This window comes from Lissotriton helveticus, chromosome 2_1 (assembly GCF_964261635.1).
Source record: "Lissotriton helveticus chromosome 2_1, aLisHel1.1, whole genome shotgun sequence".
NCBI classification, from domain to species: Eukaryota; Metazoa; Chordata; class Amphibia; order Caudata; family Salamandridae; genus Lissotriton; species Lissotriton helveticus.
In genome coordinates, this window is record NC_136059.1 from 1,181,937,881 (window position 1) to 1,181,963,172 (window position 25,292).

At 43.3% G+C, this 25,292-nt stretch overlaps 1 protein-coding gene across 1 annotated transcript in view; it reads right to left on the reverse strand.

The window, feature by feature from the left end:
• LOC144819658 (uncharacterized) overlaps window positions 1-25,292 on the reverse strand; it is a 143,408-nt gene that overhangs the window by 16,218 nt on the left and 101,898 nt on the right. Inside the window, exon 4 of the mRNA XM_078677466.1 lies at window positions 13,937-14,014. Coding sequence (XP_078533592.1) covers window positions 13,937-14,014 — 78 coding nt within the window. The remainder of the gene's footprint in view (window positions 1-13,936; window positions 14,015-25,292) is intronic.

The window sequence follows — 25,292 nt, forward strand, 5'->3', positions numbered from 1 at the left end:
GATTCCAGTATGCCATGCATTCACGTCAATGCAAGATTGCATATATTTAGGACTCACGGTCGAGATCCATTTTGGAATCCTGGAAGAGTAAGGGGTTTGATAGGATGGGCAATTTCATTATAGCCCAAAATTAAATGTCATGGGAGTAAATAAGCATGCATTTAGGGACAGAGAGTTGCTGGTTATTGTATAGCGTTAATCAAATACCAGCTTTTTAAAAGTTAAGTTACCTGGAAATAAGTGATGAGGCATACATGTGTTAAACAGCTCTTTGTAAAAATGAGTTTGACAGGAGGCAGTAACTGGTACAGGGTGCTGCGTAAATACTGTAACCAGGCTCTGATTCCTGCATTTTTGGATACAATTTATAGGGGAGTGAAACTGAATATTGAGTCAAAAATATGGAGTGCCAGTATTATCGAGTCAAACCACTTGTGGAATGGAAATATTGAGTGCAAGAATATCGTTTTCAAGAATACTGAGTTTAAGGTAAGTAATATCGATTTGTATTATTTGTTATGTATTTAGTTATATATGTTATATGTATATGATGTTGTTTATTTTTTTATCAATAATGTAAAATCTTTTTTATGTATTTGTGATAGCAGGTTGTGGGTTTATAGGGGTATATGGCGGGGAGTAATTTGATTATAATATATTAGTGTCTCATTACAATGGCGGTGGAACCACACAGTCAAGTCGTCGGTGACGATCCCAGCACCATTGGACCATGCAACACCGTCCACCACATTAGGATAGCGAGAGGATGGTCGGCGGGTGGAGAGACCGTCTGACACTAATCCGACAGGCTCAAGGAGCTCGTCAGACTGACTGTAATAACTACAATGGTGGCAGTGCCTGTTCAGGCAACGCATTAGGGATTACAATGTCACTCCGCTGGGCGTTTCATGGTGTTAACCCGCCATGAAAAGGCAGGCGGAAAGTGACTTGGGGGCCCATAGCGGGCCCTTCTTTCTCCCTGGGCCTTTGCCATGGGCCCTGCGGGGCACCTATGGTGCTCCCTTAAACACCCCTGCACCATGTGGCAGGCACCTCATGGTGCCTACCACATAGTGCAGGGATGTTTGAAATGTGTTTTTTTGTCTTGCGCATGTGCTGAAGCCCGCAGCACACGTCGTAATACAAAAGATACACACTGCCATTGGCTTGAAGGTGGGGTCGCATCCTAATACCGATGGTGAGACCGCCGACAGCTAGTTGGGCGGTCCGGTTCCTGCCAGGATGTCCAACCGCCATCATAGTGAGGCCCCTAATGTTTACTTATTGTAAAATATTATTTATTTATTTAATGAATAATTAATTTTGTTCAGTGTGTAATCATTTTTTTAAATTGTTAATTTATATTAATTACTTCATTGGTAATTAATTATGTTAGTATTGAAAAGAATGTTTTTTCAATTTATTTTTATATATGAGGTGTGAGAGTAATTGGGTAGAGGGCGAGAAGTAATTTAATTTAATTTAAATTAATTGTTAATGTTATTTATTTAATTGATTATTAATTACGGTAATAGTGTTAGTTAATTATTTTATTTTTTTATAAGTGGATTTTGAGATTTATGTGTGTACAGGGTTGGCAGTTATTTAATTGTAAATAATTGTTTTTTATTAATATGATTTTTTTAATTAAACATTAATTAAGTTAATCGATGTACGACCCTTACATTTTGTGACTTGCAAATTGCCTCGCTTTGCGGCATGCAAAAGGCAATGTACAACAGTGTCACAACAATTTTAGTGATTCCCAATGGGGGCGCAAATTGCATGCCTCATCAATATTCATGAGGCAAGCACAATTTGCGACCCCATTGGGAACGGCTAGCATTCCCAGGGATGGTGGCCTGCTGTGGTCCTCAGACCACCATGTTTGGGACTGCTTTTTAAATAAAGCAGTTCTTTTTATTTTTTGAAAGCGCCTGTTTTCCTGAAAGGAAAATGGGATGCATTTAAAAAAGAAAAATGAAACTTTTGAGTTTCATTTTTTAAGGACAGGCAGTGGTCCCTGTTTTCTCACACACTCACAAAGGGGAAGGGTTCCCCTGGGGACCTCCTCCCGTTTGCGAGTGGTTTACCACCAACAAATGTGGTTGCAAAACAATAGTACATGGCAGTGAGTCTCGCTGTTAGGAAGGGACGCCCCTTCCTAATAGCGAGAGTCGCAAACTCTATTTAGCGAGTCAGCGACTCACAAAATAGCGTCTGTACATGCCATTACCCTTTTTTACAGTCGCAAACGGGCCGATCTCCTGTTTGCGAGCACAAAAAAGGGATGTACATCTGGCCCTTAATGTGTTAATTGCATATTAAATTTATTATTACATTTTAAGAGTTTGGTGTATATTTTGTGGCGGTATGGTGTGGAAAGTTGAATCAATGTAATTGCATATTTAATCATTTTTAATTAAATATATATATATATGTATATATATGTATATATATATATATATCAAACCAACAAGTTGCCTCCAAAGATGAAGCCACTCCCAGCGTGTAAACTCCGTTTATTTCAAGGGTTGCATAAGCCAGGCAAATGAACACAAATGTCAGCCAAACGCGTTTCGGGCGTGAAGCGCCCTTGATCACAGGCAAGGTAACAACAGCAGAGCAGTCTTGTGAGCACTAAATATCCCGCCCATGTGGGCGTGGGCCTGAGAGAATTGTGGTTCTTGAAGTCCGCTCTTTAAATAAAACCATAAATGGGCGCCGTTATTCCCCAAAATGTTAATCTTCCCCAAGTGGGTATGTGCACTACAGCCCAGCTTGCATGGAATGTCACCCTCCTTGAAGTGGACACGCTGTCACTCACGTGCTTCTTGGTATCCTGCACGGAGGTCCTGCATGTTTGCGCAGTGGGGCTTCATCGCGGCCGGGCAGACCGCTAAACATCAAACCAACAAGTTGCCTCCAAAGATGAAGCCACTCCCAGCGTGTAAACTCCGTTTATTTCAAGGATTGCACAAGCCAGGCAAATGAACACAAATGTCAGCCAAACGCGTTTCGGGCGTGAAGCGCCCTTGATCACTGGCAAGGTAACAACAGCAGAGCAGTCTTGTGAGCACTAAATATCCCGCCCATGTGGGCGTGTGCCTGAGAGAATTGTGGTTCTTGAAGTCCGCTCTTTAAATAAAACCATAAATGGGCGCCGTTATTCCCCAAAATGTTAATCTTCCCCAAGTGGGTATGTGCACTACAGCCCAGCTTGCATGGAATGTCACCCTCCTTGAAGTGGACACGCTGTCACTCACGTGCTTCTTGGTATCCTGCACGGAGGTCCTGCATGTTTGCGCAGTGGGGCTTCATCGCGGCCGGGCAGACCGCTAAACATCAAACCAACAAGTTGCCTCCAAAGATGAAGCCACTCCCAGCGTGTAAACTCCGTTTATTTCAAGGATTGCACAAGCCAGGCAAATGAACACAAATGTCAGCCAAACCCTTGATTTAGTGCTTACAAGACTGCTCTGCTGTTGTTACCTTGCCAGTGATCAAGGGCGCTTCACGCCCGAAACGCGTTTGGCTGACATTTGTGTTCATTTGCATGTGTGAAATAATAATAGAGCATTTAATGTTTTATATTGTTTGTAATATTATTATGAGGTTTTAATTTTCAGAAATGTTTCAATTTTCATTGTCTGTTTACATTTAATGTATTACATTTTAAATATTTATTAATATTTTTATTTTGTTTTTAACACTAGTTGTTGACTTTTTTGGTTTGTAATGTAGTACTAACTGTAGTGGGAATAATATATTTTTTTACATTTTAAAATCGAACACTTTCTCTACAGTTGCATTGTAACCCTCCGCAATCCAGCACTTTCCCTACTTTGGCACCGACTGCAGTGGGAATAGTAATTTTTACCTCTCCTCAATCCAACACTTTCTCTACTTTTGCACTGAGCGGAGTGGGGATAGTAAATTGTACTCCTCCGCAATGCAGCTCTTTCCCTACTTTTGCACTGGCTGGATAAATTGGGTGAGATGTTCCATTAAATCAGGTTTCAGGCAAAAACGTACAGTTCAAATCAAGAACAACACTCAAGTTTGACAACTCAGTTCAATGTTTGCCTACCACCCTACAGCTGAGACGTAGGTTGCTCAGTGTGGAGGTGGTTATCTACTCTTTAAAGAAGAAGAAGCTCAAATGCATCTCATTGAGAGTTTTAGGTTCCACCTATCTTTTTAGAAAGATGACTTTGTGGATTGCCGTAAGAAGAGGAATTTTAGAATTCTCAGAATTTGCCTATATAGAAGGGGTCTTAGTTGCAGAGAAAAGCAGTAGTCAAAGTGACAGAAGGGATAGAAGAATGAGAGTCTGAGAATGGATACGCTGGGATAGACACATTATCTTACACAAGATTAGATACTGTGGATGAGAGTGAGGGGGGGCAAATATGCAATGTTAATTACATTTGACATAGTGCTCAAATCACCCATAGGCATCTTGCTGCTGCAAGTCAGTAACAGGCAGCATCTACCAGAAGGGGTCACTACTGGAAGAGGGAGGCTTTCAGTAATTTCATAAATCAGCAACAGTTCGAACAGATATGGATATGCACAGGGAGCCTGTTCCAATATGCGGGAGCTAGATAAGAAATGAATCTTCCCCAACATCTAACCAACCGGCTTTGGGGGACACACAAAAGGGCTTTATCCTTAGATCTTAAACTTCTGAAGGGAGCATTTGCTTTAACTCTATGTTGAAGATACCTGGAACCATTTCCCTTTTAAGGCCCTAGAGGTGAGACAGCATATCTTGAAAATGCTCCTTTTTCTTTCTGGCAGCCAATGCAGAGCTTTCAATGAAGGGGCCGACGGGATGCCCGACGGAAGATTAAGGATAAGTCTGGCTGTCGTAGTTTAGCAACAGGTGTCTCATTAACTGCAGCTAGTAGAGCATTTCCATAGTCTAGTCTGCTCACTGCCAGGGCTTTCGAATAATGTTCTTCTAGCAGACATCGGAAGGTAGGGTAATATCCTGCGTAGGAGCCGCATATTGTTACAGCACGCCCCAGGGTAGTCAAAATATGATCTTTCATAGAGAGAGTCTAGTCAATTTGTTTGCCAAGGTTCTTCACAGATAGTTTGAGAGATGGGATGGATCCTAATTGAGAGGGTCACCATTCGCTTGACCACAGAGGGATAGTTTTGCCAAACAGCATAATCTCTGTCCTATCTGTGTTCAATTGTAGGTAATTGTCAGTCATCCAACACGAGATGGCTAGCATTCCCTTTGCAAAACATTATTTGGTTAAATCTAGATCAGAAGTCAGCTGGGTATCTTCAGCATAAGATATTATTCCAAAGCCAAAAGGCTCAATGATCTTGGCATCGTGCCGTATATATGTCGAACATAGTGGGGTTCAAGCATGAGCCCTGTGCTACCTCCTTGTCCAAGCAAAACTTGTGGGAGGTATAGGGCAGAGAGTGATTGTTTGGAATCTATCGTCCAAGAAGGTGTTTAACTATTTGAGAGCAATCTCCTGAACACCTATCCCACACAGTCTCTTCCTCATCAATTATTTGGTGTAGAGAAGGAACTGGATGAGTCTCAAATCTTTGATAAGGGATATGTGGTGAAAACAATGGGTAAGAAATTGTGAGGAATGCATATTGCATTCACATTAATGTCTCAGTGTAATTATGGAATGTGTGGATCTAGCTGGGATATGAGTGCTCAAAGGTTCTTGTCCATGACATTATGGTAAGGAAGGTCAAATTGATTGTTTTTGATTAATTAAAACCATTACAAAAATACATTCTGATAAAACATTTTGGTTAATTAACTTTTCGGTCAGTACTCTATTAAAACTCTTATGTTTTAAAACAAGCAGGAGTGATTATAAAGTGCAAAGTGCCCATGATTCATTTTGCTCAGTGCCTCTGGAGTCTGTACACAGGTTACAGTTTGTGGAGATTTAAGGTAGTTGTTGTATCTGTGCTCCCTTGCTTAGATGCTACTAGAAGCAGGAACTTAACAAGCTTCCCATTTAGTTGTGGGTCCCTTGGGTTAAAGCATGCAAGTACTGCTTGTCTCCGGGTACGTATGCCTCGTTCATTAAAATTAGTTTTTAGGATGCCTACCCTTTACTCTTTTAGCTTAATGCAGGAGCATATTATATGTTCAATGTCCTCATTTCCAACTCCGCATAGCTGGCATTAATTCCCACAATTCTTTCTCCGCCATGGTGGAAGATGAGGTATGGCTAGAAGGATTCCTAACCTGTATTTTAGAAAAGCTTCTTTTGACTTCCTGGAGTACCCTAGTTCAAACTATGCCTGTGACCCAACTGCACAGAGTCATCCATGCATGGCTCCTGTGTGCAAAGGCGACTTTATCTTCTGTGAGAGAAAGTTTCTTAATAACCTTGCTTACGATGTGCTTAAAGTGCAGGTGCACTGTTGGGATTTCCCATAGGTCGGCTAGTCCAATGATGGCCAGTGATTCCTCAAAAGGTATGCTTTAGCCTGTGAGGTGGATGTGCTGCACAGTTCCTACCAGAGCTGGGGATTCAGTGTATTCTTGGCCGAGTTCTTGATTTTGTTCCAGCACTTGATGTACGAGCCTCACCTTGCGAGGAGTTGCGTCGTCAGTCCAAACTCGAGCCGAATCTGTGCTGGCGAGGTGTATGGCGGGAGGTTTAGCATTACTCTATATGCTTTGGCCAAGGTGGTATCCAGCAGTGTAGCGTCCCTGCCTCTCAGTACTTCACTGCCATAAGTAACTAACAATGGAATTTTTGCTTGTGCAACACGGAGAAATGGTGCAAATGTTGGTCCTGTCAGTTTTGTTTTAAGTTGCCTTAGCTTTGTCGCGGTCGTCATTCCTTTCCTCTTGATGGCCTTAAGCTGGTTCGAGAATTGGACCCCTTATCAATCATGACACCTAAGTATTTATACTCAGCGCAGTTCGCAATTGAATTTTTTCCAAAAGACCAAAAATTAGACCTTTTTTTCCATTAATTGTCAGAGTTTTAGTTTTGTCAATGTTAACTTCCAGACAGTTCTCGGCTACGTACCCATGCAGTGTGTTAAGTAGCCGTTGTAGACCTACTTGGGTGTGGCTAGTTAAAACAACATCGTCTGCATAAGACATGCTGGAAATGGTTTTTCCTCCTATTCAAGGGGCATGCGCATTGCAAGCAGTGAGGGCTGATGTCAAGTCTGCTGTGTAAAGGATAAAAAGAATTGGTGCTAGGACGCACCCCTGCTTGAGGCCTTTAGTTGTTGGTGTGCGCCTTGAGACCCTCGCGGGTATGTAGTGCGCTTTACAAATGATTGGTTGATTGATTGATTGATTGAAGGTGGAAGCCATTGCCAAGCTTCACCTGTATCCACGTGTTGGAGTGTAATTCTATTAGGAGATTCAAAAGGGAGGGAGGAACCCTCCAGAGAGCCAATTTCATCCAGAGGTTAGCTCGGTTGACATTGTCGAATGGCTCTTTAAAATCCACAAAGCAAAAATATGATATTGCTAAAAGTTTGGTTGTTGTTCCAATCTCTCTATAGAACCCCGTTTGGATAGAGGGAATAATATGTTGCTCTGTAGCCCTTTCATGTAGCTCAGTCAATAAATTCCCAGCAAAGTATTTTGCCTCTACATCCAGTAATGCGATCAAACTGTAGTTTTTTTAGTAGGGTTTTATCTCCCGCTTTATAAATTGGTGAGATAATGGAGTCCTTCCATGATGTGGGCAAACACCCAGTCTGTCTAACAGAGCTGAAGAGAGGAGCTAGGGTTTCTGACCAGTATTCAGGATCTTCTTTAAAAAGAGCTTGTGGAATCCCATTTGGCCCGGCTGCTCCTTCTTTCCTCCGTTTGGATATTTGTTCCCTGATCATGATGACATCGATTTCAATTTCCTCGACTTCCTCAGTCATCGCAATTTGAGATTTAGGTGCAGGTTCGTCGTCCTTGTTAGTATTTAATCCAGATACCTGTTGATTGAAATGAAGTTTTAAAAAGGATGTCCGAGGGTTTTCTGTTCTATGTGTTATTAAGCCACCATGTGCCGGTTGTAAGAATGTATTTATCGTTGCCCAAAATCGGGCACTGTTACTTCCCCTAGAATCATGATGGAGTTTGGGCCGAAATTCGTTTTAATTGGATCTTTAAAATTTCCCATTTAAGTTTCCTAAGTTCGGCCTTACTCTTGCGGAGCTGTTGGTATAAGTCCTTATCCCCCGGACATATTCTCAATTACCTTAATGACTTGTTTATAGCTTTTTTTTTTGTTTAAATTTGTTTTATTGGTTTCAAAAGCAGTAGTGAACAGTACATTGCAAGGATGGCATGTGAGGCATGAAGTACAATCAAGGCAGAGAGATATACAGTGTTCAATAGGCGTATGGATGAGCATTGTCAATTGGCATAACAAAGGTTGAGTGTTATGATTGCCAATGTCCCTTGCAATGAAGCAATGAATGCGTAGGAAGAAAACCCCCAACTGAAATCCCGCCCCGTCCTCCTGTCCCCCCTCCTTGTTCCCACCCCACCCAGTGTGCCGAACATGTGGAACAAACATAGCCATAGTCGTGTAGAGGATGATACAATCACTCAGATGGGCAGAAGGAGTCATGCGCATTCGCAGTGAGTCGTAGAATCCGCAAGTACTTGGGGCATGTGATCTCATGAAATTCCTTGGACAATAGGGAAAGCAGCGGGAGCCACACTTTCTGATAGGCAGCCGTGGAGTGTGTGAGCGTGGTATGAATTCGTTCCAGTCCCAGGGTGAACCATATTTTAGGTAACCAACCCGTGTGGGTGGGTCTGGTGGTGGAGCCCCAAAGGGACAGAATATGTTGTGTTGCAGCCTGCAGGGCAATCCCCATCTGGCGTCCTCTAGAAGATTTCAAGGGGAAGGTGAGTGCATTGGGTAGGCCTAAAATGGTGTATGCCGGAAATCTGGGATTTCGGTATCAAATGTGGAATCGATGTTGTCTAGGACCGTCTTCCAATAGTCCTGGATTTCACGACAGTCCCAGAGAAGGTGAGTCAGGGTGCCCCTTTCCCCGCAGCCCCTCCAGCATAGCGCGCTACGTGTGGGGTTACCCTTATTGAGCCGGACCGGGGTGAGATGCCAGTATATGGCAAGTTTCGTCGCTGCCTCCCTGGATGTGGTGTTGTGAGTGGTGTGGGCGGCTCTCTAATAAACATAACCCCATTCCTTGGGTGATAAGGCCCTCCCCAGTTCTGCCTCCCAACGCTTTTGGCCTGCTGTCTTACCTGAAAGGGCAGGGGGTGTAAGCATTTTGTAGATGTCCGTGATAAGATGCCTGTCTGTGTCCCTCGTCACTAGCCATTTCTCAAAGGACATCATGGGCCTACCAACCAAGGGGACAATGTCTGGATGCGTAAGCCAGTGTCTAGGTTGGAAGTATTGAAATAAATGAGGGGAGACAACGTCGTATCCTTGTATTATGTCCTTAAGGGGGAGGAAACCTTGCAGGTCAAAGAGGTGGCCGGCGGAGAAGCAACTAATTCCGCGCCATTGTGGGAAGGCCCCAAGAACGTTGCCCGGGGGGAACTCTGGGTTGTCTAGGACAGGTGTAAGTGGGGAGGGGAAGGTGGTAAGCCCTTTCTTGACCGCGACTGCATTCCAGACCTGCATGACAGTGCGTGTGATAGGGGATTTCAGAAGGTAGCGCAGTTGGTGCTGTCGAGGGAGGAACGGAATTTTCCAAAGGGATGTACCCGCCATTGCCCTGTCTTGGAATAACCAGCGCTTTTCGGATTCCGGCCTGAACCACTCTACCAGATATCGGAGTTGCGCAGCCTGGAAGTACTGTAGGCGGTTGGGGACACCAAGACCCCCCTTGTCTGTGTTTCGATAGGTTAGGCGTTTATGTAGGCGCGCCCGTTTGAATTTTAGGCAGAGCCGACATCTTGACCGCCGCGACGCGTCCCAGTAGGGAGAGAGGCTGTTTGGCCCATCGTGCCAGATCGGACCGGATTTGGGAAGTCAGGGCTGAATAGTTGAGGGTCAGCGTAGAGTCCGTGGAAGCGGTAAGTGTAACACCCAAGTACGGGAGGTGCGCGGCCGAGGAGACTCCTCCCCCGTAAGCAGGTGTAGGCGCCTGTGTTTGGGCATTCATGTCCAAGGGTAGTATGAGGGATTTCCCTTTGTTGATTTTGAAGCCGGAGATGGCTCCAAAGGATTCCAGTTCCGCCAGAAAGGCGGGGATTGAGCGGTCTGGGTGATCCAGAGCAGCGATGATATCGTCGGCGTAGAGGCCGATCACATGGGGCTCCCGACCAAAGGTCATGCCGTGGATGGCGGGGTTGTCACAAATCTTTTGCGCAAGAGGCTCTACGTAAAGGGCAAATAGAAGGGGCGAGAGAGGGCTGCCCTGCCTCGTGCCCCGTTGAATCTCAAAAGGGTCTGAGCGCAGACCACCCATGTGGACCCGAGCATGAGGACGGTGGTAGCAACTCGCTATCCAGGCCTGAAACCGATCTCCTATCCGAAAGCGCTGTAGGACTTGTTGGAGGTAGGTCCAGTCTACTCGGTCAAACGCTTTCTCCACGTCAATTGCCAGCAGCGCAGAATCCGAGTTCTGGAAGTGGGTTTTGTCAATCAAATGCAATATACGTTTAGTGTTATCGCTGCATTGGCGATTCGGGACGAAGCCGGACTGATCCGGCTCTAGGATCCCGGGCAAACACGGGCCAAGACGCCCAGCCAGGACTCCCGTGAAGATTTTCAAATCCAAGTTAAGTAAAGATATGGGCCGGAACGCGGAACAGCACGTGGGCTTTTTGCCTGGTTTGGGTAGCACTATGATCTCAGCCGCCAACATATCTGGGGGGATGGAACTTGGGCCTTCAAAGGAGTTGAAGAGCCGGGTGAGGACCGGGGCTAACAGCTGGCCAAAAGTCTTATAAAACCCGGCGGAGAAGCCGTCGGGTCCCGGAGATTTACGAGGGCGAAGGCGAGAGATAGCAGCCAGGACTTCGTCCAGGCGGATAGGGGCGTCTAGGGAATCCACGTTGTCCTGAGACAATTCCGTAACGTTTGCCGATTCGAGGTAGTTATGAACCGCCTCCGACGAGACAGAGTCGGCTTTATATAGTGTGGCGTAAAACGCCCTGAATGCCTCTGCAATCTGGGTCTCGCCAGAGATTTCAAGACCAGAGTCAGCCGTCAGGCTAGTGATCTTGGAGTGTTGGGTCTTCGCCCGCAGGGCGCTAGCAAGTAAGCGGCCCGTTTTATTCCCCCCGACATAGTAAGAATGACGGAGGCGTAAAGCGGCAAATTCGCTCGGTCCGTGTCCAGGCTGGCCTGTTGAGCCCTGGCGGCTTTCAGTTGTCTCCAGACCCGCGGAGCCCCGGTACGACTATGGACCCTCTCGAGTTCAGAGACCCGAGCTGTGAGGTCATCCCTCTTCACTTTGCGGTCCTTGGCTTCTGCCGCTGCAATTGCAATGAGCTCGCCTCGGGCTACCGCTTTCAAGGCCCCCCAGAGGGCGGACACCGATGTCCCGGGGATGTCATTGATAGCCAGGTAATCAGTGAGGCAAGTGTGTAGTTGTTTGGTAACGTCCGGCCTCTGTAAGAGGGTCTCGCACAACCGCCATGCCCCGGGAGGGCAGGCGGATCTAGGGACCTGTAGTGTTAGTTCCACTGCATCGTGGTCAGACAGTGCCCCTGGGGTGATGCTTACGTCTTTGAGAATGGCGAGCAGGTCAGAGGAACCTAAGAAGTGGTCTAGCCTGGCGTATGTGCGGTGGACATGGGAGTTGAACGTAAAATGTGATGTGTTGGGATGAGCAGATCTCCAGAGGTCCACTAGGCCCCTGTCGTGTAACCAGTCCTTACCGGTGGTGGTTATGGCGCCGGTGTCCCCGTAACGATGACCGGATCTATTCATGTTCGTGTCCATCACTAGGTTGAGGTCCCCCCCGATCAGCAGAAGAGAGGCAGGAGGGTGAAGGGACTCAGAAATGGCATTTTTTAGAAAAGTTACCTGTCCTGAGTTCGGGGCGTATAGTGAAACAATTGTAAAGCGTTGTCCCCCCAGGAGGAAGGTGTGTGCTAACAGCCTACCTTTAATTTCCCCCACCTTGTCCCCTACGCAGCCGCGGAAGCGATTGGAAACTAAAATAGCCACTCCCGCCTTCTTTGTTGGGAGCGAGGAAAAGAACTGTTGGGGAAAGCGCGCGAGCGCATTCTATGCCAGTCTTTAGGTAAAAGATGGGTTTCTTGCAATAAACATATATCGGCCCCGGAGTTCTCCAGATAGGAGATCACAGCCCTCCCCTTAATCGGGTTGTTCAAGCCCTTAACATTAAGAGTGAGTACCTTCAAACTAGACTCCATGACAGGAAATCCAGCGTGTCGCAGGCTATGAAAGTACAACCCCTGTGGTGGGGCCGGTAACAACTTGGAGAGCTTGTCAGTCCCGCGGAACCCCCTGGCACACTGGGTCCCTCCCGCCATCCCCCCCCGAACATCCCCGTCCAGAACCTGCCCTCCACCCCAACTGTGGTCCCCCTCCCATTACCCTCCGCCTCCTCCCTTGCCCCCCCCATAACAACAACTGGTACCCCAACTTCACCATAGTCCTGGGCCTATCCAGACACAGTTCAGGCCCACAGAGTCTTCTCGTGGAGGAGTGTGTGGCAGTGGAGCACCCGTCGCCCCCCCGTCTCCCCCTGACCTGCTAATCCTGAAGCTGATAGACCCCCTTACACAGCTTCAGCCAATACCGTTTCCTCATGACATTGCGCGGGTCCCGTGAGATCACTCCGACGTCGCTGTGTCCCTGGATACTTCTTGGATGGCTGCAGCGTTCTCCTGCGCCATCAGTTGAGGGTTCGGCTTCAGGGATCTCTTGGGTCCATTCCGGCGCTTGACACGCTGCCAGCCAACGACTGAGGTCCGGGGGGAGTACCTGGGTGAGGGTTGCCCCGTTTGATCAACACCCTCTGAGGACTCGTCGAGATCGATTCCCAGGAGTGTGCATGTATCGTGCAAGGATCGGAGCTGTTGTAAGGTCCCATTCCATTTGAAGATTATTCGAAAGGGGTGGCCCCACGAATAAGGAACGCCATTTTCTCGCAGGAAGGCGGTAACTGGTTTGAAGGTTTTTCTTCATATGAGTAACATAGAAATACCAACTTGGGTGCAAACAGGGTTTTGTGTCCTTCAGGATTTTAAGTAATGCCCAAATTTTGTCTGTACCTGGCCTTTTTCCCCATCACAAATTTCAACCAGTAACATTTTTGTTAAGGAAAAAATGCAATATTCCATGTTTTGCAGTGCAGAAGGAAATTGTGCTGTACTACCACACTACCCATGGAACATTACCACATGATCACAGACATGCCAACTTAATATTTTTCTCAGTGTCTGAGGAGGTTGGTCTTGAATGGGCTAGACATCACACAAAAAACTGCCTGAGTGGCACTTCTGCCCCCTGGTCCTACAGCCCCTCCAAGCCCCCCCCCCCACCAAATCAAAAGCTTCTCAGGCTGCAACTGATATCGCTGCATTTTTTTCACACTCTTTAATGGACATTGGTACATAGAGCCACCAAAGATGAGATGGAAACTCCCTCAGTGGAAGGGTTTCCAGCTTGTCATTCCTGACACTGTGTGAAATTGTCTCTTCACCATGTGACCGTGTGAAGAAAGCCAATATTGTGTGACTAAAGCTGGGGCCATGCAACTTGATAGGTCTGTTAGCTCTCACTATCCTCCTCCAAGGAATGATGACTACAGCTGCTTAGGAAAACCCCCAAAAAGGAAGCCCTATTTTCTTTTTCTTTTTATAACACAATCAAATGCTGCTTTATATGTCTTTATATGTCTTAAAGCATATTTATGGCTTTCTATTACATAACCCCATAACCTTTACTTCAAGTATCTGTTAAATTGTTGTCACACCCAAATCACAAGAGCACCACATGTTACTTACCAACATGTGAATCAGGCACAGAATGTTTCTCAACCTGCTGGCTTCTCCACTTTCACTTGAGGAAACTGCAACCACAGTCTGTAGAATAAGCAGCAGATTATTAGAGATAACATGGTTAGGCTTTTTTCTTTTTTTTTTTAATTGTATTTAATGTATGTAGCCATACAGACATAAATATAGAAAATAAAAAAAGAAACCAGTATAATACAATTGTAATAGTACAGAATCCAAAATTCATCGTCAATCTAGTAAAAAAATAATCAGTGCGTAGAGAATTAAAAGTACATTGAAGAAGGACATAAAACGTAGTATATTACATTTCTGCTGATAAAACATAATTGCATATCTGATTCCCAATATTAGAGTGCTTGAGATAAGTTTCCCATTCTCAAAAAAAAGAGCAAGGCATAGTGTTATACTTGTCCCTGCTGCCCAGCTTAGAATGTGTGATGCAAGAGCCTGCTAGAATGTTCAGTGTGGATGTCTGGCAGTTGAATGTGGGCTGAGTGGCAGGAGGCCACTCCTGGTGGGGTTCCTCCTTTATATACTTGACTTATCAACTAACATGAATAAAGGAGCATCAAGAAACTACATGGACTACGCAGCATTCATTTACAACATTTTGGCGACATTTTGGAGAATCTACAGCGTGCAGAAAAGAGCCTATCTACAAGAGAAATAAGAAACCTACTAGTAGAGAAGAATTTCAACCTAATGAAAAGAAAAATCAAAATAACAGAACAGAAACAGAGGACTTACAAGACAAGGTAAAACGCGACCGTTTTTACTCTATTTGGCACTACTAAACCCCACCAGTGACCCTGTAATCGGTCGCCCTAAGAAATAAGAGTGCCAAATTAAGCATACATGTTTAAGGTGAAGTCATATTTATTGGCGTTATAATTAGAGAAGTGTGTCAATTTCTGCTGCCTGCTCGTGTTTGAACTGGAGCTGTGCTGAGGAATAGAGCGCCAAAGAGGTTAATGAGAGCAGCAGATAAAAGTGCGATGTGGCAGAGAGGACATAAACATTTCTGACATTGTTTAAAGAAGAACGAACAACTGTGTGAGGTGAGAGCCTGCTGCCAGCATGTGTGCTTTCATCAACGTTTATCTGAGTCACGGAGAACAAATGAGTTGCCCAAATGTTTTAAAGAATTTTCACCCTGCGTGTCAGAACTTATCTGCATGTTGTGGGTTTATAAACTTGAAACCGGATACCTAACTTCTTTGGAAATCGGGCAGAAATAGCCTCTGTTATTTGTTACACGCAACTCAGGATTTATTTTCATTTAAAATCGAGTTTGCGGAAGTTTGTGGGAAGCGGCACACAATTGAATATGTGGACAACCAGCGCTGGAATTAAGTTCTAAACAAACATTGGTTTATGAAACAGAGGTTGATACTTTTATTTTAAGGTGCGCAGTACTTCGCACTTCAACTGTCATCCTATTTTTAAACACAGCGCGAGCAATATAATGCGCTTGGAATCTACCTTTTGTCTTCGTTCTGACATTGTGGGAGGCTGGCGATGTCAATAGCGCTTTTTCACATTTTGTCAGGCACATGCGTGCCGAGAGCCACCCGATGCGACGTGGTATGCGTGCCACCATATTGGTACCGACGTCGCATTGCATCACATTTGTCTTTACAGTCTGTTCTAATCATCACCATGGGAATATTCTTTCGCGGCAGATACAAGGCTTTTGGGATATGCTTTGAACATTGCAGCACAAAGGACTGGCAGAAATCAAACCTTTATAAACATGCAAGCTGTTTTTTTGGGAGATGTCGCGAACTTTGGAGTTTGTTCGTGCTGGTGCTCAGATACCGACTGGACATTGCAAGGAGTTTACAGATACCGACAGATTAAGGACAGACATCTCTACCCCTATGAGGACCTCGGGTGAGACATCGCTCACCGGAGCTAATTAATTCCTGTTTGCCTAATTTTCTTGTCATTATATATTGCCTATGTGCTTAATTTACTTTTTACAAAATCGTTATGTGAAGGTGCTGGTGGGGGTTGAGATAGGAGCTAAGTGCCATATAATTTTGTTCATAGGATGGTCTCATTCTTTAAGGTTATGGGTGTTATGTGTTGAAATGTCACAGGGCATTATGTTCTCTGTCGCTTTTGGGTTGTGGGGTGATAAGTTTAAATACTTATTTAAAGTTTATTGGAGCTTGGAGTTCTAATTTTCTAAAATTTACATGGAGTTTCTGGGAGCTTAGAGTTCCGCCTTTAAACATTATTATTCAGTTTCTGGGAACTTGGAGTTCCACTTTTTAGATACTCTTATGGAATTTGAGGGAACTTGAAGTTCCACTTTTAAATGTTTTTATGCAACTTGAGGGAACTTGGAGTTCCACTTTTAAATGTTTTCATGGAATTTGAGGAAACTTAGAGTTCCGCTTTCAAATGTTTTTATGTAGTTTGAGGGAGCTTGGAGTTCCCCTTGTAATATTTTTATGGTGTTTGAGGGAACTTGGAGTTCCACTTTCAAATAATTTTGTGGAGTTTGAGGGAACTTGGAGTTCCACTTTTAGATATTCATGGAGTTTGATGGAGCTTGAAGTTCCATTTTTTAATACTCTCATGGAGTTTTGAGGGAGCTTGGAGTTCCACTGTACTGTTACGCCGTAAGTTGGGACCTTTTTGCCTCTTACTGACCTGGCCAGTCGGTTTGTTTGGTTTTTGGGTTAAGCATGTGATGCGTGGGCGTGATAGTGTGTTGGTTATTTCGTTGTTTCAGTAATGTTTGTTTAAGGAAGAGAGAAGGTGGTGTGAATGTTATTTATTAGTTGCGTGATTGGTTTGTGAAGATGTACATTGCTAATCTTATCTTGTTTTACATTTATGTGGAAATTGCGTGATGTGACTTGCTATCTCATTTACTCTCCGCAATTTCTATTCGTCTCTCTCGTTCATCAGATCAAAGAAGGGAGATGTGTTATACTTGTCCCTGCTGCCCAGCTTAGAATGTGTGATGCAAGAGCCTGCTAGAATGTTCAGTGTGGATGTCTGGCAGTTGAATGTGGGCTGAGTGGCAGGAGGCCACTCCTGGTGGGGTTCCTCCTTTATATACTTGACTTATCAACTAACATGAATAAAGGAGCATCAAGAAACTACATGGACTACGCAGCATTCATTTACAACACATAGATGTTCCCTAAAGTGAACAAATAGTTCAAATGCATATGATAGAATTATCATCTTAGTCTTCTAAAAGCATACCTTGCCCTGTCTTCGAGGGATTCTTACGTCACGTAAAGAACTACATTTTCATTAAGCATTTAAGTAGTATCATCAATAAAGTGCCAAGTTCATAATAAAATTAGATATTAGCAGTACTAACAGAATTCATTGCAGTTGGTAAAATACCTAAATTAAACCTCACGTTATCATATGCCAATTGCCAAAATAGTTCACCTCCAGTATAATGCCAAGCTCATAATAAGAATAGATAATTAGATATTAGCATTACGAAAGGTATTCTTTGAAATCACGAAAATACCCAAGTTAAACCTGGCTGAAGTATACATTATCATATGCCAATTGCTAAACTAGTACATTTCCAGTTCTGCCATATTCTATTTAGTTCAGCATAGAAAAAGGTACATATAACCTGATATATTTCATTTCTACAAATAAAACATATTTGCATATCTGATTCTCAATAATAAAGTGCTGAGATAGATTTTACGTTATTTCTTCTGAAAAAGAAGAGCAAAGGATGGGTTTTCACTAACTTGCATGAAAAAATCGGAAATTATAAGGCCGAAATCGTGGTACCCAAGCATGCATGCATACATATCTAATAGTACAGTGCTTAGGATAGAATTATCATCTTTTTCTTCTAAGAGCAAGTACCTACATTAAACCAGGACGATTCATACCTTATAGTGTGCCAATTGCTAAAATAGTTCACTTCCAGTTCAGGCACATTCTGTTAAGTTTGGCAACAGAGTCTACCCTTTTTGCACAGATGGTTTCCCGCTTGAAAACTCTTTGCATTTTAGTAAACCACTGGGAAATGGTGGGGATCACCTTGGATTTCCAATTAACTAGAATAAGTGATCTTGCTACTAATGTTCAATGAAAATGAATCGGCTAAAGGACCAGGGAGCAGGTTAATCGCAATTTTTGTACTAATTTCTGAAAAGTCATCTTGCCAGAAGTCCGTTAAGTGGCTGCATGTAAACACTACATGTAGCCAACCCCTGGTTGCTAGTCCACATCTAAAGCTTCTAGAATGGACTGTGGGAAACATTTTATGGAGTCTATCAGGGGTATAGTAGATCATCCATTTACTGAACCATGCCATCCTTCTTAAATTAGCAGCTCTTACGGTCTTGCAGCTCATTTTGTTGTAATTCTGCCATTGCTGAAGATTAAAGCTACAGCCCGTAGCAGAGCCCACTCTCTCCAGATGTTCTGAAACCACCTGTTTATTCTCCACAGATTTAAATAATCATTACCAATTGCCTACCACTTTAATTCTTGATACAAAATGTGCCTTTCCAAGGAGTGTGACATCACTGTCTTCTGTGCTGATTAAACCTAAGCAAAACTGCTTAATCCTTGCATTACTAATCATAATATTACTCTTAATATTTAAAACTTCCTGCCAGGATAAAAACTTATCGTTTTTATAGAAGTGTTGTAATACATGAGACCCCAGCTTTGCCCACTGGTCGCAGATCTGAGGAGAACATTGGAGCTCCAGAGGAACACATTCCTCTAGTTTCATCTAAGGATAGAGCCACAGGATCCCATTCTGATTTTTTTAAAATTGAAAGTGATAACTCTAGGGATCTTATAGTGTGACGTTTTAGGAAGTTTAGGTATGTTTGGGAAAGGAGCAAGACCAATCTCGGATTCCTTGAGCATTTGGTTAAGAAAGAAATTGGAATCAAGCAAGTCCACTGAATTATTATAGTTCAACCAATTAATAAGCGAGGCTTGATAGTATAGCTGTAGATCCGGTAGGGCACAGCCTCCATCTTTCACTTCTAATTGTGGAACTTGTATTGTCATTCTTGGTTGTTTTGCATGCCAAACGAATTGCCTAAATTCTGAATAAACAGAGTTGAAGAAGGATTTGGAAACCTTAATCATTATATTGGAAAACAGAAATAAAAATAACGGGAGAATATTCATCTTAATGAGAGCAACTTGTCCCATAATAGTTATAGGGAGATTTTTCCATTGTTTAAACAAATGACATGTTTTATTTAATGTGGGAATAAAATATAGCAGATAAAAGTCCTCAAGTAGGGTGGTCACAAAAATCCCCAAGGTACCTTATCGACTTAGTTGTTGAACAGTGTTTCTGCATTGCAGGGCAGAATATCTAAGGAGCAATTAAAAATTAGCACCTCAGATTCAGAATGATTTATTTTATATCCCCCGATATCTGAAAAATCCCTTATTTTGGCAGAGGCTCTCGCTATATCATCTCTATCTGCTGCTGGATAGAGGGCCATATCGTCTGCAAATAGTTTGAGTTTAGTGGATCCAAGAACAGGGGCAGCAATGGCACATGCCAGAGGCTCGATGAATAGGGAAAATAGCACGGGAGATAAGGGACAGCCTTGACGCATCCCCCGGCTAATGGATATTAGGTCAGCCGTGTTCCTATTGATCATTATAGAAGCTTTAGCATAGTGGTACAGGTTTCTCACCACCTGGCAGAATTCAACTGGGATCGCAAATTTGTTCGGAATTGCAAAAAGAACGTTCCATTGCACTCTGTTGAACACTTTTTCAAAGTATTATTATACTCAGAGACAGGATGACTATCATCTTATGCAGTGTGATAATGAAAGGACACAACTGCTGAGAAGTGTGGCATTCACCACCTACCAACACAGATTTACTGAGCTTGCCGCACTTTCCAAATACACATAATATACATCACAACTTTCCACCACATGCCCTTTCCTAACTCTCTCATTCTTCCTCACCAACACATTCTGCTAACCAACAGGAATCTGTAAGGGTTTAATCTAACCGAGTTGCAGGTGAAGCAGAAGCGACAAACAGCCCAGAGGCAGGCAGAATAGTGACCTACAGGAGACGGAACACCAAAAGAGCAAGCCCACCAACCAAAAGCCTCGATCAGAAAGCACATGCATGGCATGTACGCAGTTTAGGTCTGGGACCCAAGCCACAGTAAACATGGGGGCAAAGACCCACTTTCCATTAACTTAATCTTCCCATCACCAGATGAGCTGAATTAAGCAAAGGGTTTATGGCTAATTTCCTATTTGTCTGGGGCCTCTGCACTGCAGCTGTTCACATTCCTCAATATTAATATCACTAAGGAGGTGTTTTAGAGGCTGTGTTATAGAGATCCCCCTTTCTAAATGCTGGCTTCTTGGGAGCACCGCTGCAATGCAATGTTCGGTGTGCACGTGCCGCTCGAGGTTTCCCAGTACGCTCTACCTGTGGTCTGTGATCTAAGATGGCAACTGCCACAGAGGCCTAGCTTGGGTAGGATGGGGGAATGGTGCTCTCGTCAGCATGCCAAATGGTGTCTTGACATATGAAAGCATATTTTCCGAAACTGTGACTCGAAATTTTCAGATGAAAATCAAGAAAATTATAAATTGAAACTCAAAAAACAGTTACTCTCAGAAAAGACATTTAAAATATTATACACGCCTCGCTCTAGGATAAGGTAGGAGTTTGACAAAAAAAATGTTTTACCATGGATTGTGCAGATCAGCAGCCCAGGATCTGATATTTGTGCCTCACAGGCTTGAGAGAAGAAATAGCGAGAAACTTAAAACACATACTCTAGCTGTCATTAAAGTTGCAAACCAGAAACTGCTCGAGTCGTTGGTCTCGGCGGTGGAGCAGACGCTGTGAGGGGCAATACACCAGGCAGAACAGCCTCCAGTTTACAGGCAGAGCCAGCAGCACCCGCGCGCCGTGGAGAAGGAAACAAAAGCAGGCGGCAGCCATACTAAAGTGAATGTGCACCTTGCCACCCTGAAATTCATAAACAAAAAAATGCATCCAGAAACAACACCTAATGTGAAAACGTGCCGTGGAGATGGAAACAAAAGCTGCCGGCAGCCATACCCAAACTGAAAGTGCGCCATGCATTTACAAACCAAAGCGGGCTGCAGCTATACGAAAATGAAAGTGCTCCGTGCCACAGACTAGTATGAAATTAAATAAACAAGTAGTCCCCAAAGAACACATAACACTTACGTAAGGAAATTGTATTAGGCCAGTGCTCCTCACATAAAACCGGTAATGATGTATCAGAGCGCTAACCAATAAGGAGCCAGGAGATAAAAGCGGCGCAGGAGTGAACCAATTGCAAGCAGCAGGCAGGATTACACTCCATAGGGTCATTACAGCAGGTTTTGAAGGCAGGCATGCGCTCTGATGCGCGTCCTAAAAAAGAAGCAGCTCACACAAACTCTGAATAAAAGCTCATGAGTTCGCTCTATCTTTCCAGCCCTGCCTGTTTTCTATCTTTGTTTGTTTCTTTCTTTCTTTCTTTCTTTTTCTATCTTTTTCTTTCCTGCTGTCTCTCTTTTCCTCTTTCTTGCCTTCTTTCTTCCCCATTTTTTTCTTCCTCCTTTCTTTCCCCGTTTTATTTCTTTCTTTCCTTCTTTCTTCCCTGCTCCATTTTCTTGCTTTTTTCTTCCTTCTTTCTTCGTTCTTCCTTTATCCTACTTTCTTTCTTCTTTCTTTTCAGTTTTCTTTCTTCTCCCTTCCTTCTTTCTTTTATCATCCCTTCATTCTTTCTTCTTTTTCCCTTCCTTCTTTTTTCTTTCCTTTTTCCCCTCTTTATTTCTTGCCTTCTTTCTTTTTCTATTTTTGCTTTCCTTTTTTTCTTATTGCCTTTACTCTTTCTTTCTTTCTTTTTGTTCTTATTTCTCTTCCTTCTTCTTTTCTACCTTCCTTGTTCTTTTTAAATACTTTATTTTGGCTATAAGTCATAAAAGTTTCACAATAAAACAATATTTTCAAATAGTCCACAATCAACTATATTATAAACATAAGTGGAAATATTATTTAGGTTTTAGCCGAGGATATGCCAGTCATTTAATTTATCAATAAGTCTTTAGAAAGCCATAATTTCCGGTCAGTAAAAGTGGACAATTTAAAATCATAAGTATCTAAGATCAGTTGAACCATATATACAGTATCACGATAAAACTGTCTTTGGTCTCAGTACAAAGTCCATCGTGAGGAGTGTGCGCTATTCATTACAATGTTACAATCTAGACACCATCCTGCTCTCGTATGTAAGATTGTTAAAAACAATAAAAAACAATAGAGTATTTACAATAAAAGTAACATCCTTCATAGTGCAAATTCCAAACAAGGGAATGCATTGTTTACTGTAACATCACAGCTTTAGCCCCTTCTTTCTTCATATAAACCCTACTGTAAGCAGGAATTTAGATGTAGCAAATATTACATACGGTGCTGTGTAATATTTCAAAACCTTTAAGGCCTCTTGATGCTTCCTAAATCCCGGCCTATTGCACAAAGGACGGATCCATTTCGTTCTTGCCCTAGCGTATGCTGGGCAAAAGAAGGGGAAATGCGCAGTGTTTTCAGTAAGGCCTAAAGTGCAAGTTTGTTCTCCCTGAGTTCCCTAAGTTGTGGTATAGCTTTTGATCTGGAGAACATCGAACCTTAATTTCAAGTAAAAGATTCTTGCCAGATGTGGCTGAATATTGTCAAGGAACTCTTCAAAACATGGTTTAGGTTTAACATTAAGAAACTGCATCGTTAATCTGCCCAAATTAGGGTCTCGATGAAGGGTTTTTAGGTCATGCGCCCAGTATGTTTATTCAGCATGTTCTTACAACTTTGTGCTAACTTGTGTGGCTCTGTCCATTATGAGCAGCAACCAAGTTCTGTCAACTATTTCTTAACAAATCTAAGCCAGGAAAAAGTTAGGCATCTATCGATAGCTAGGGGTTCTTTGATGCCTTCTCTATAGGCCGCTGGTTCTGGCGTTCTCCATAGCCTAATCCAGTAAAGCAGCGTGCGTAGAGGTGCAATTTGCCCTATCCGTTTTTAAGAGGTAAATCCTGAAACATTAGGGTAAGTAGTGTTGCCAGGGGTAACTCCAAGATTCTCCTCACAAACTTATTCTCCCCATTTGTTATTTGCTTAATATGTAGAGCTGGTGTTGTTTGATTACTTGAAGATAGGCTATACTTCTTAAGAATAGCCCTGGACCTCTGTGCGAGCGCCAGTGCAGAGTGATTTATCTAGGATTTCCATGCCAACTTTGAATCGAGTAGTATACTCAAATAGGTGAACTTTGGGACATTCTCCAGTTTCCAATTATTCACCCTAAGATTGGTTCTGTAGTCCTTTTGGGGGTTTATGGCCATATTCTTTGTTTTCCCAATATTTATTTCTAGGCCTTTTAGACTGCAGTACATGTTAAAGTCATCCAATAAAGTTTGAAAGCCCTTCGGCATCTGCGAAATCAGGATAGTGTTGTCTGCAAATAACAGTGCTGGGACCATGTTCCCACTGAGCTTTGGGGAATGATTTTTAGATGTTTTTAAATAATCACCACGTCATTAATACAGATAGAGAACAGGCTGTGCGTGAGCACGCATCCCTGTCTCACTCCTCTGGCTATAGGGATTGGTTAAGTAAGCTCGCCATTCATACCCCATTGAACTCCTGCATAATTATCATGATGTAGCCTTGCCATCTGGTCTAGCTGGACTGCAGGTACTTTTTGTTTTTGCAGTGAGTCCCACAGTAGACCTCTGGGTACTAGATCGATTGCTGCCCTTAAATCTACAAATGCTATATTAATATGGCCTCCCTTTATCTTGGTGTATTTCCAGAAGATGAACAGGAGCCTAAAGACTTGGTCTATCGTACTTGTACGGGCTCTAAATCTTGCTTGATATGGGGATAATATGTTGTCGTCATCTATCCATTCATTTAGCCTATTTAAAAGTTGTCTTGCATATATTTTTTGTAGTACATCTATTAGGCTTATTGGCCTGTAGTTTTCTGGTTTTTGTTTGCTGCCTTTTTTAGGAATAGGGACAATTTCAGCCCCTCTCCATGTGGCCGGTATTGGAGCACCTGAAGCTGTAGCACTACAGACCAAATTAACATATGCGACCCATACCTTTTTGTCATGTTTAAACAAATCTCCAGGAAGTCTATCTAATCCTGGGGCTTTTCCCAGCTTGATGGTATCTATCGCATGAGCAGATTCTTCTAGGGTAAAGTGAATCCCATATCCCTTGCCGTTTTCGGGTCCATGGTATTCAATGGTGGTAGACTGATAACCTGAATATAGGTTGGGGAAATGTTCAGTCCAGGCTGCAGGATCCAAGTGGTGCTTAGTATGCGCTAATTGGTCCTTGCCACTAAGCGCAACTGTTTAAAAATTCTGCTTGTTGTTGGTTTTTGCAGCCTGGGGGAGATCCATCCAACTGGCATGCTCCCAATAATTTTTTGAGATGGCCAGTATTTTCCTATGGCAATCCCTAGCTCTCCTTATTGATTGGACATTTCCTTGTTTTGGATTCTCAAGTAAGGATTTTTTGTCTTTCCTGCAAGCAAAGGTATTCCAGGGATTGTCTTTTGATATCGTCTTATGGTTTTGCTTATGCTTCTCTCTTGCAACTCCGGTGAGAACGAGTTCTAGCTTTATGACCAACAGTTGGTGCATTGCAATTGCAGTTGCTGAGGTTCCACTTGTTTTTGCGTAGGGGCCTACTATCTCAGTGAATACCTTATAGATATTGGTCATAGTCTCTATGTTATCTGTAATACTGGGCCATTTATCCACTCTACGGTTGTTTCCTATTATAGGCTGGGCTTTTCACATGCTTATTTTAGATAGCTGCTTCCCTGTTTCGTAGCCTGTTACTTCTAGGCAAAGGGGACTATGGTCACTGTCATCTCTTGAGTCTATCTTAAAGATAAAGATCCTGCTCCAGCTGTGAAAGCTGTGCATCATGTAGTTTATTCTGGGTTATGAACTACCCCGTTTGAATGTATTTGAGGTGCAATTTTGTCTCCCATTATTGGACACCCTTCCATTGCATGCCCTTAAGTTGTGTTCGATAGTGAACTGCATTATCTGTAGAGCAGCATTAGTACACGGTTTTGACAGTCCAGCTTCTGTCTTGGGCAGGCCCTTGACCAAATCCTCTTCCTCTGTTAGCATTTCTAAGCAATTTAATGGTTTGTATGTGCAACTGAAATCACTGCATATGATTGCTGTGTCAGGTGGATTTACACAGTCCAGGGCGTTACCTATAAATCAATATTCTGGGAGTTTAAGTTGTGCCTAGTGGGTCTATTGTAGACATTAAATAGGTACATAGTT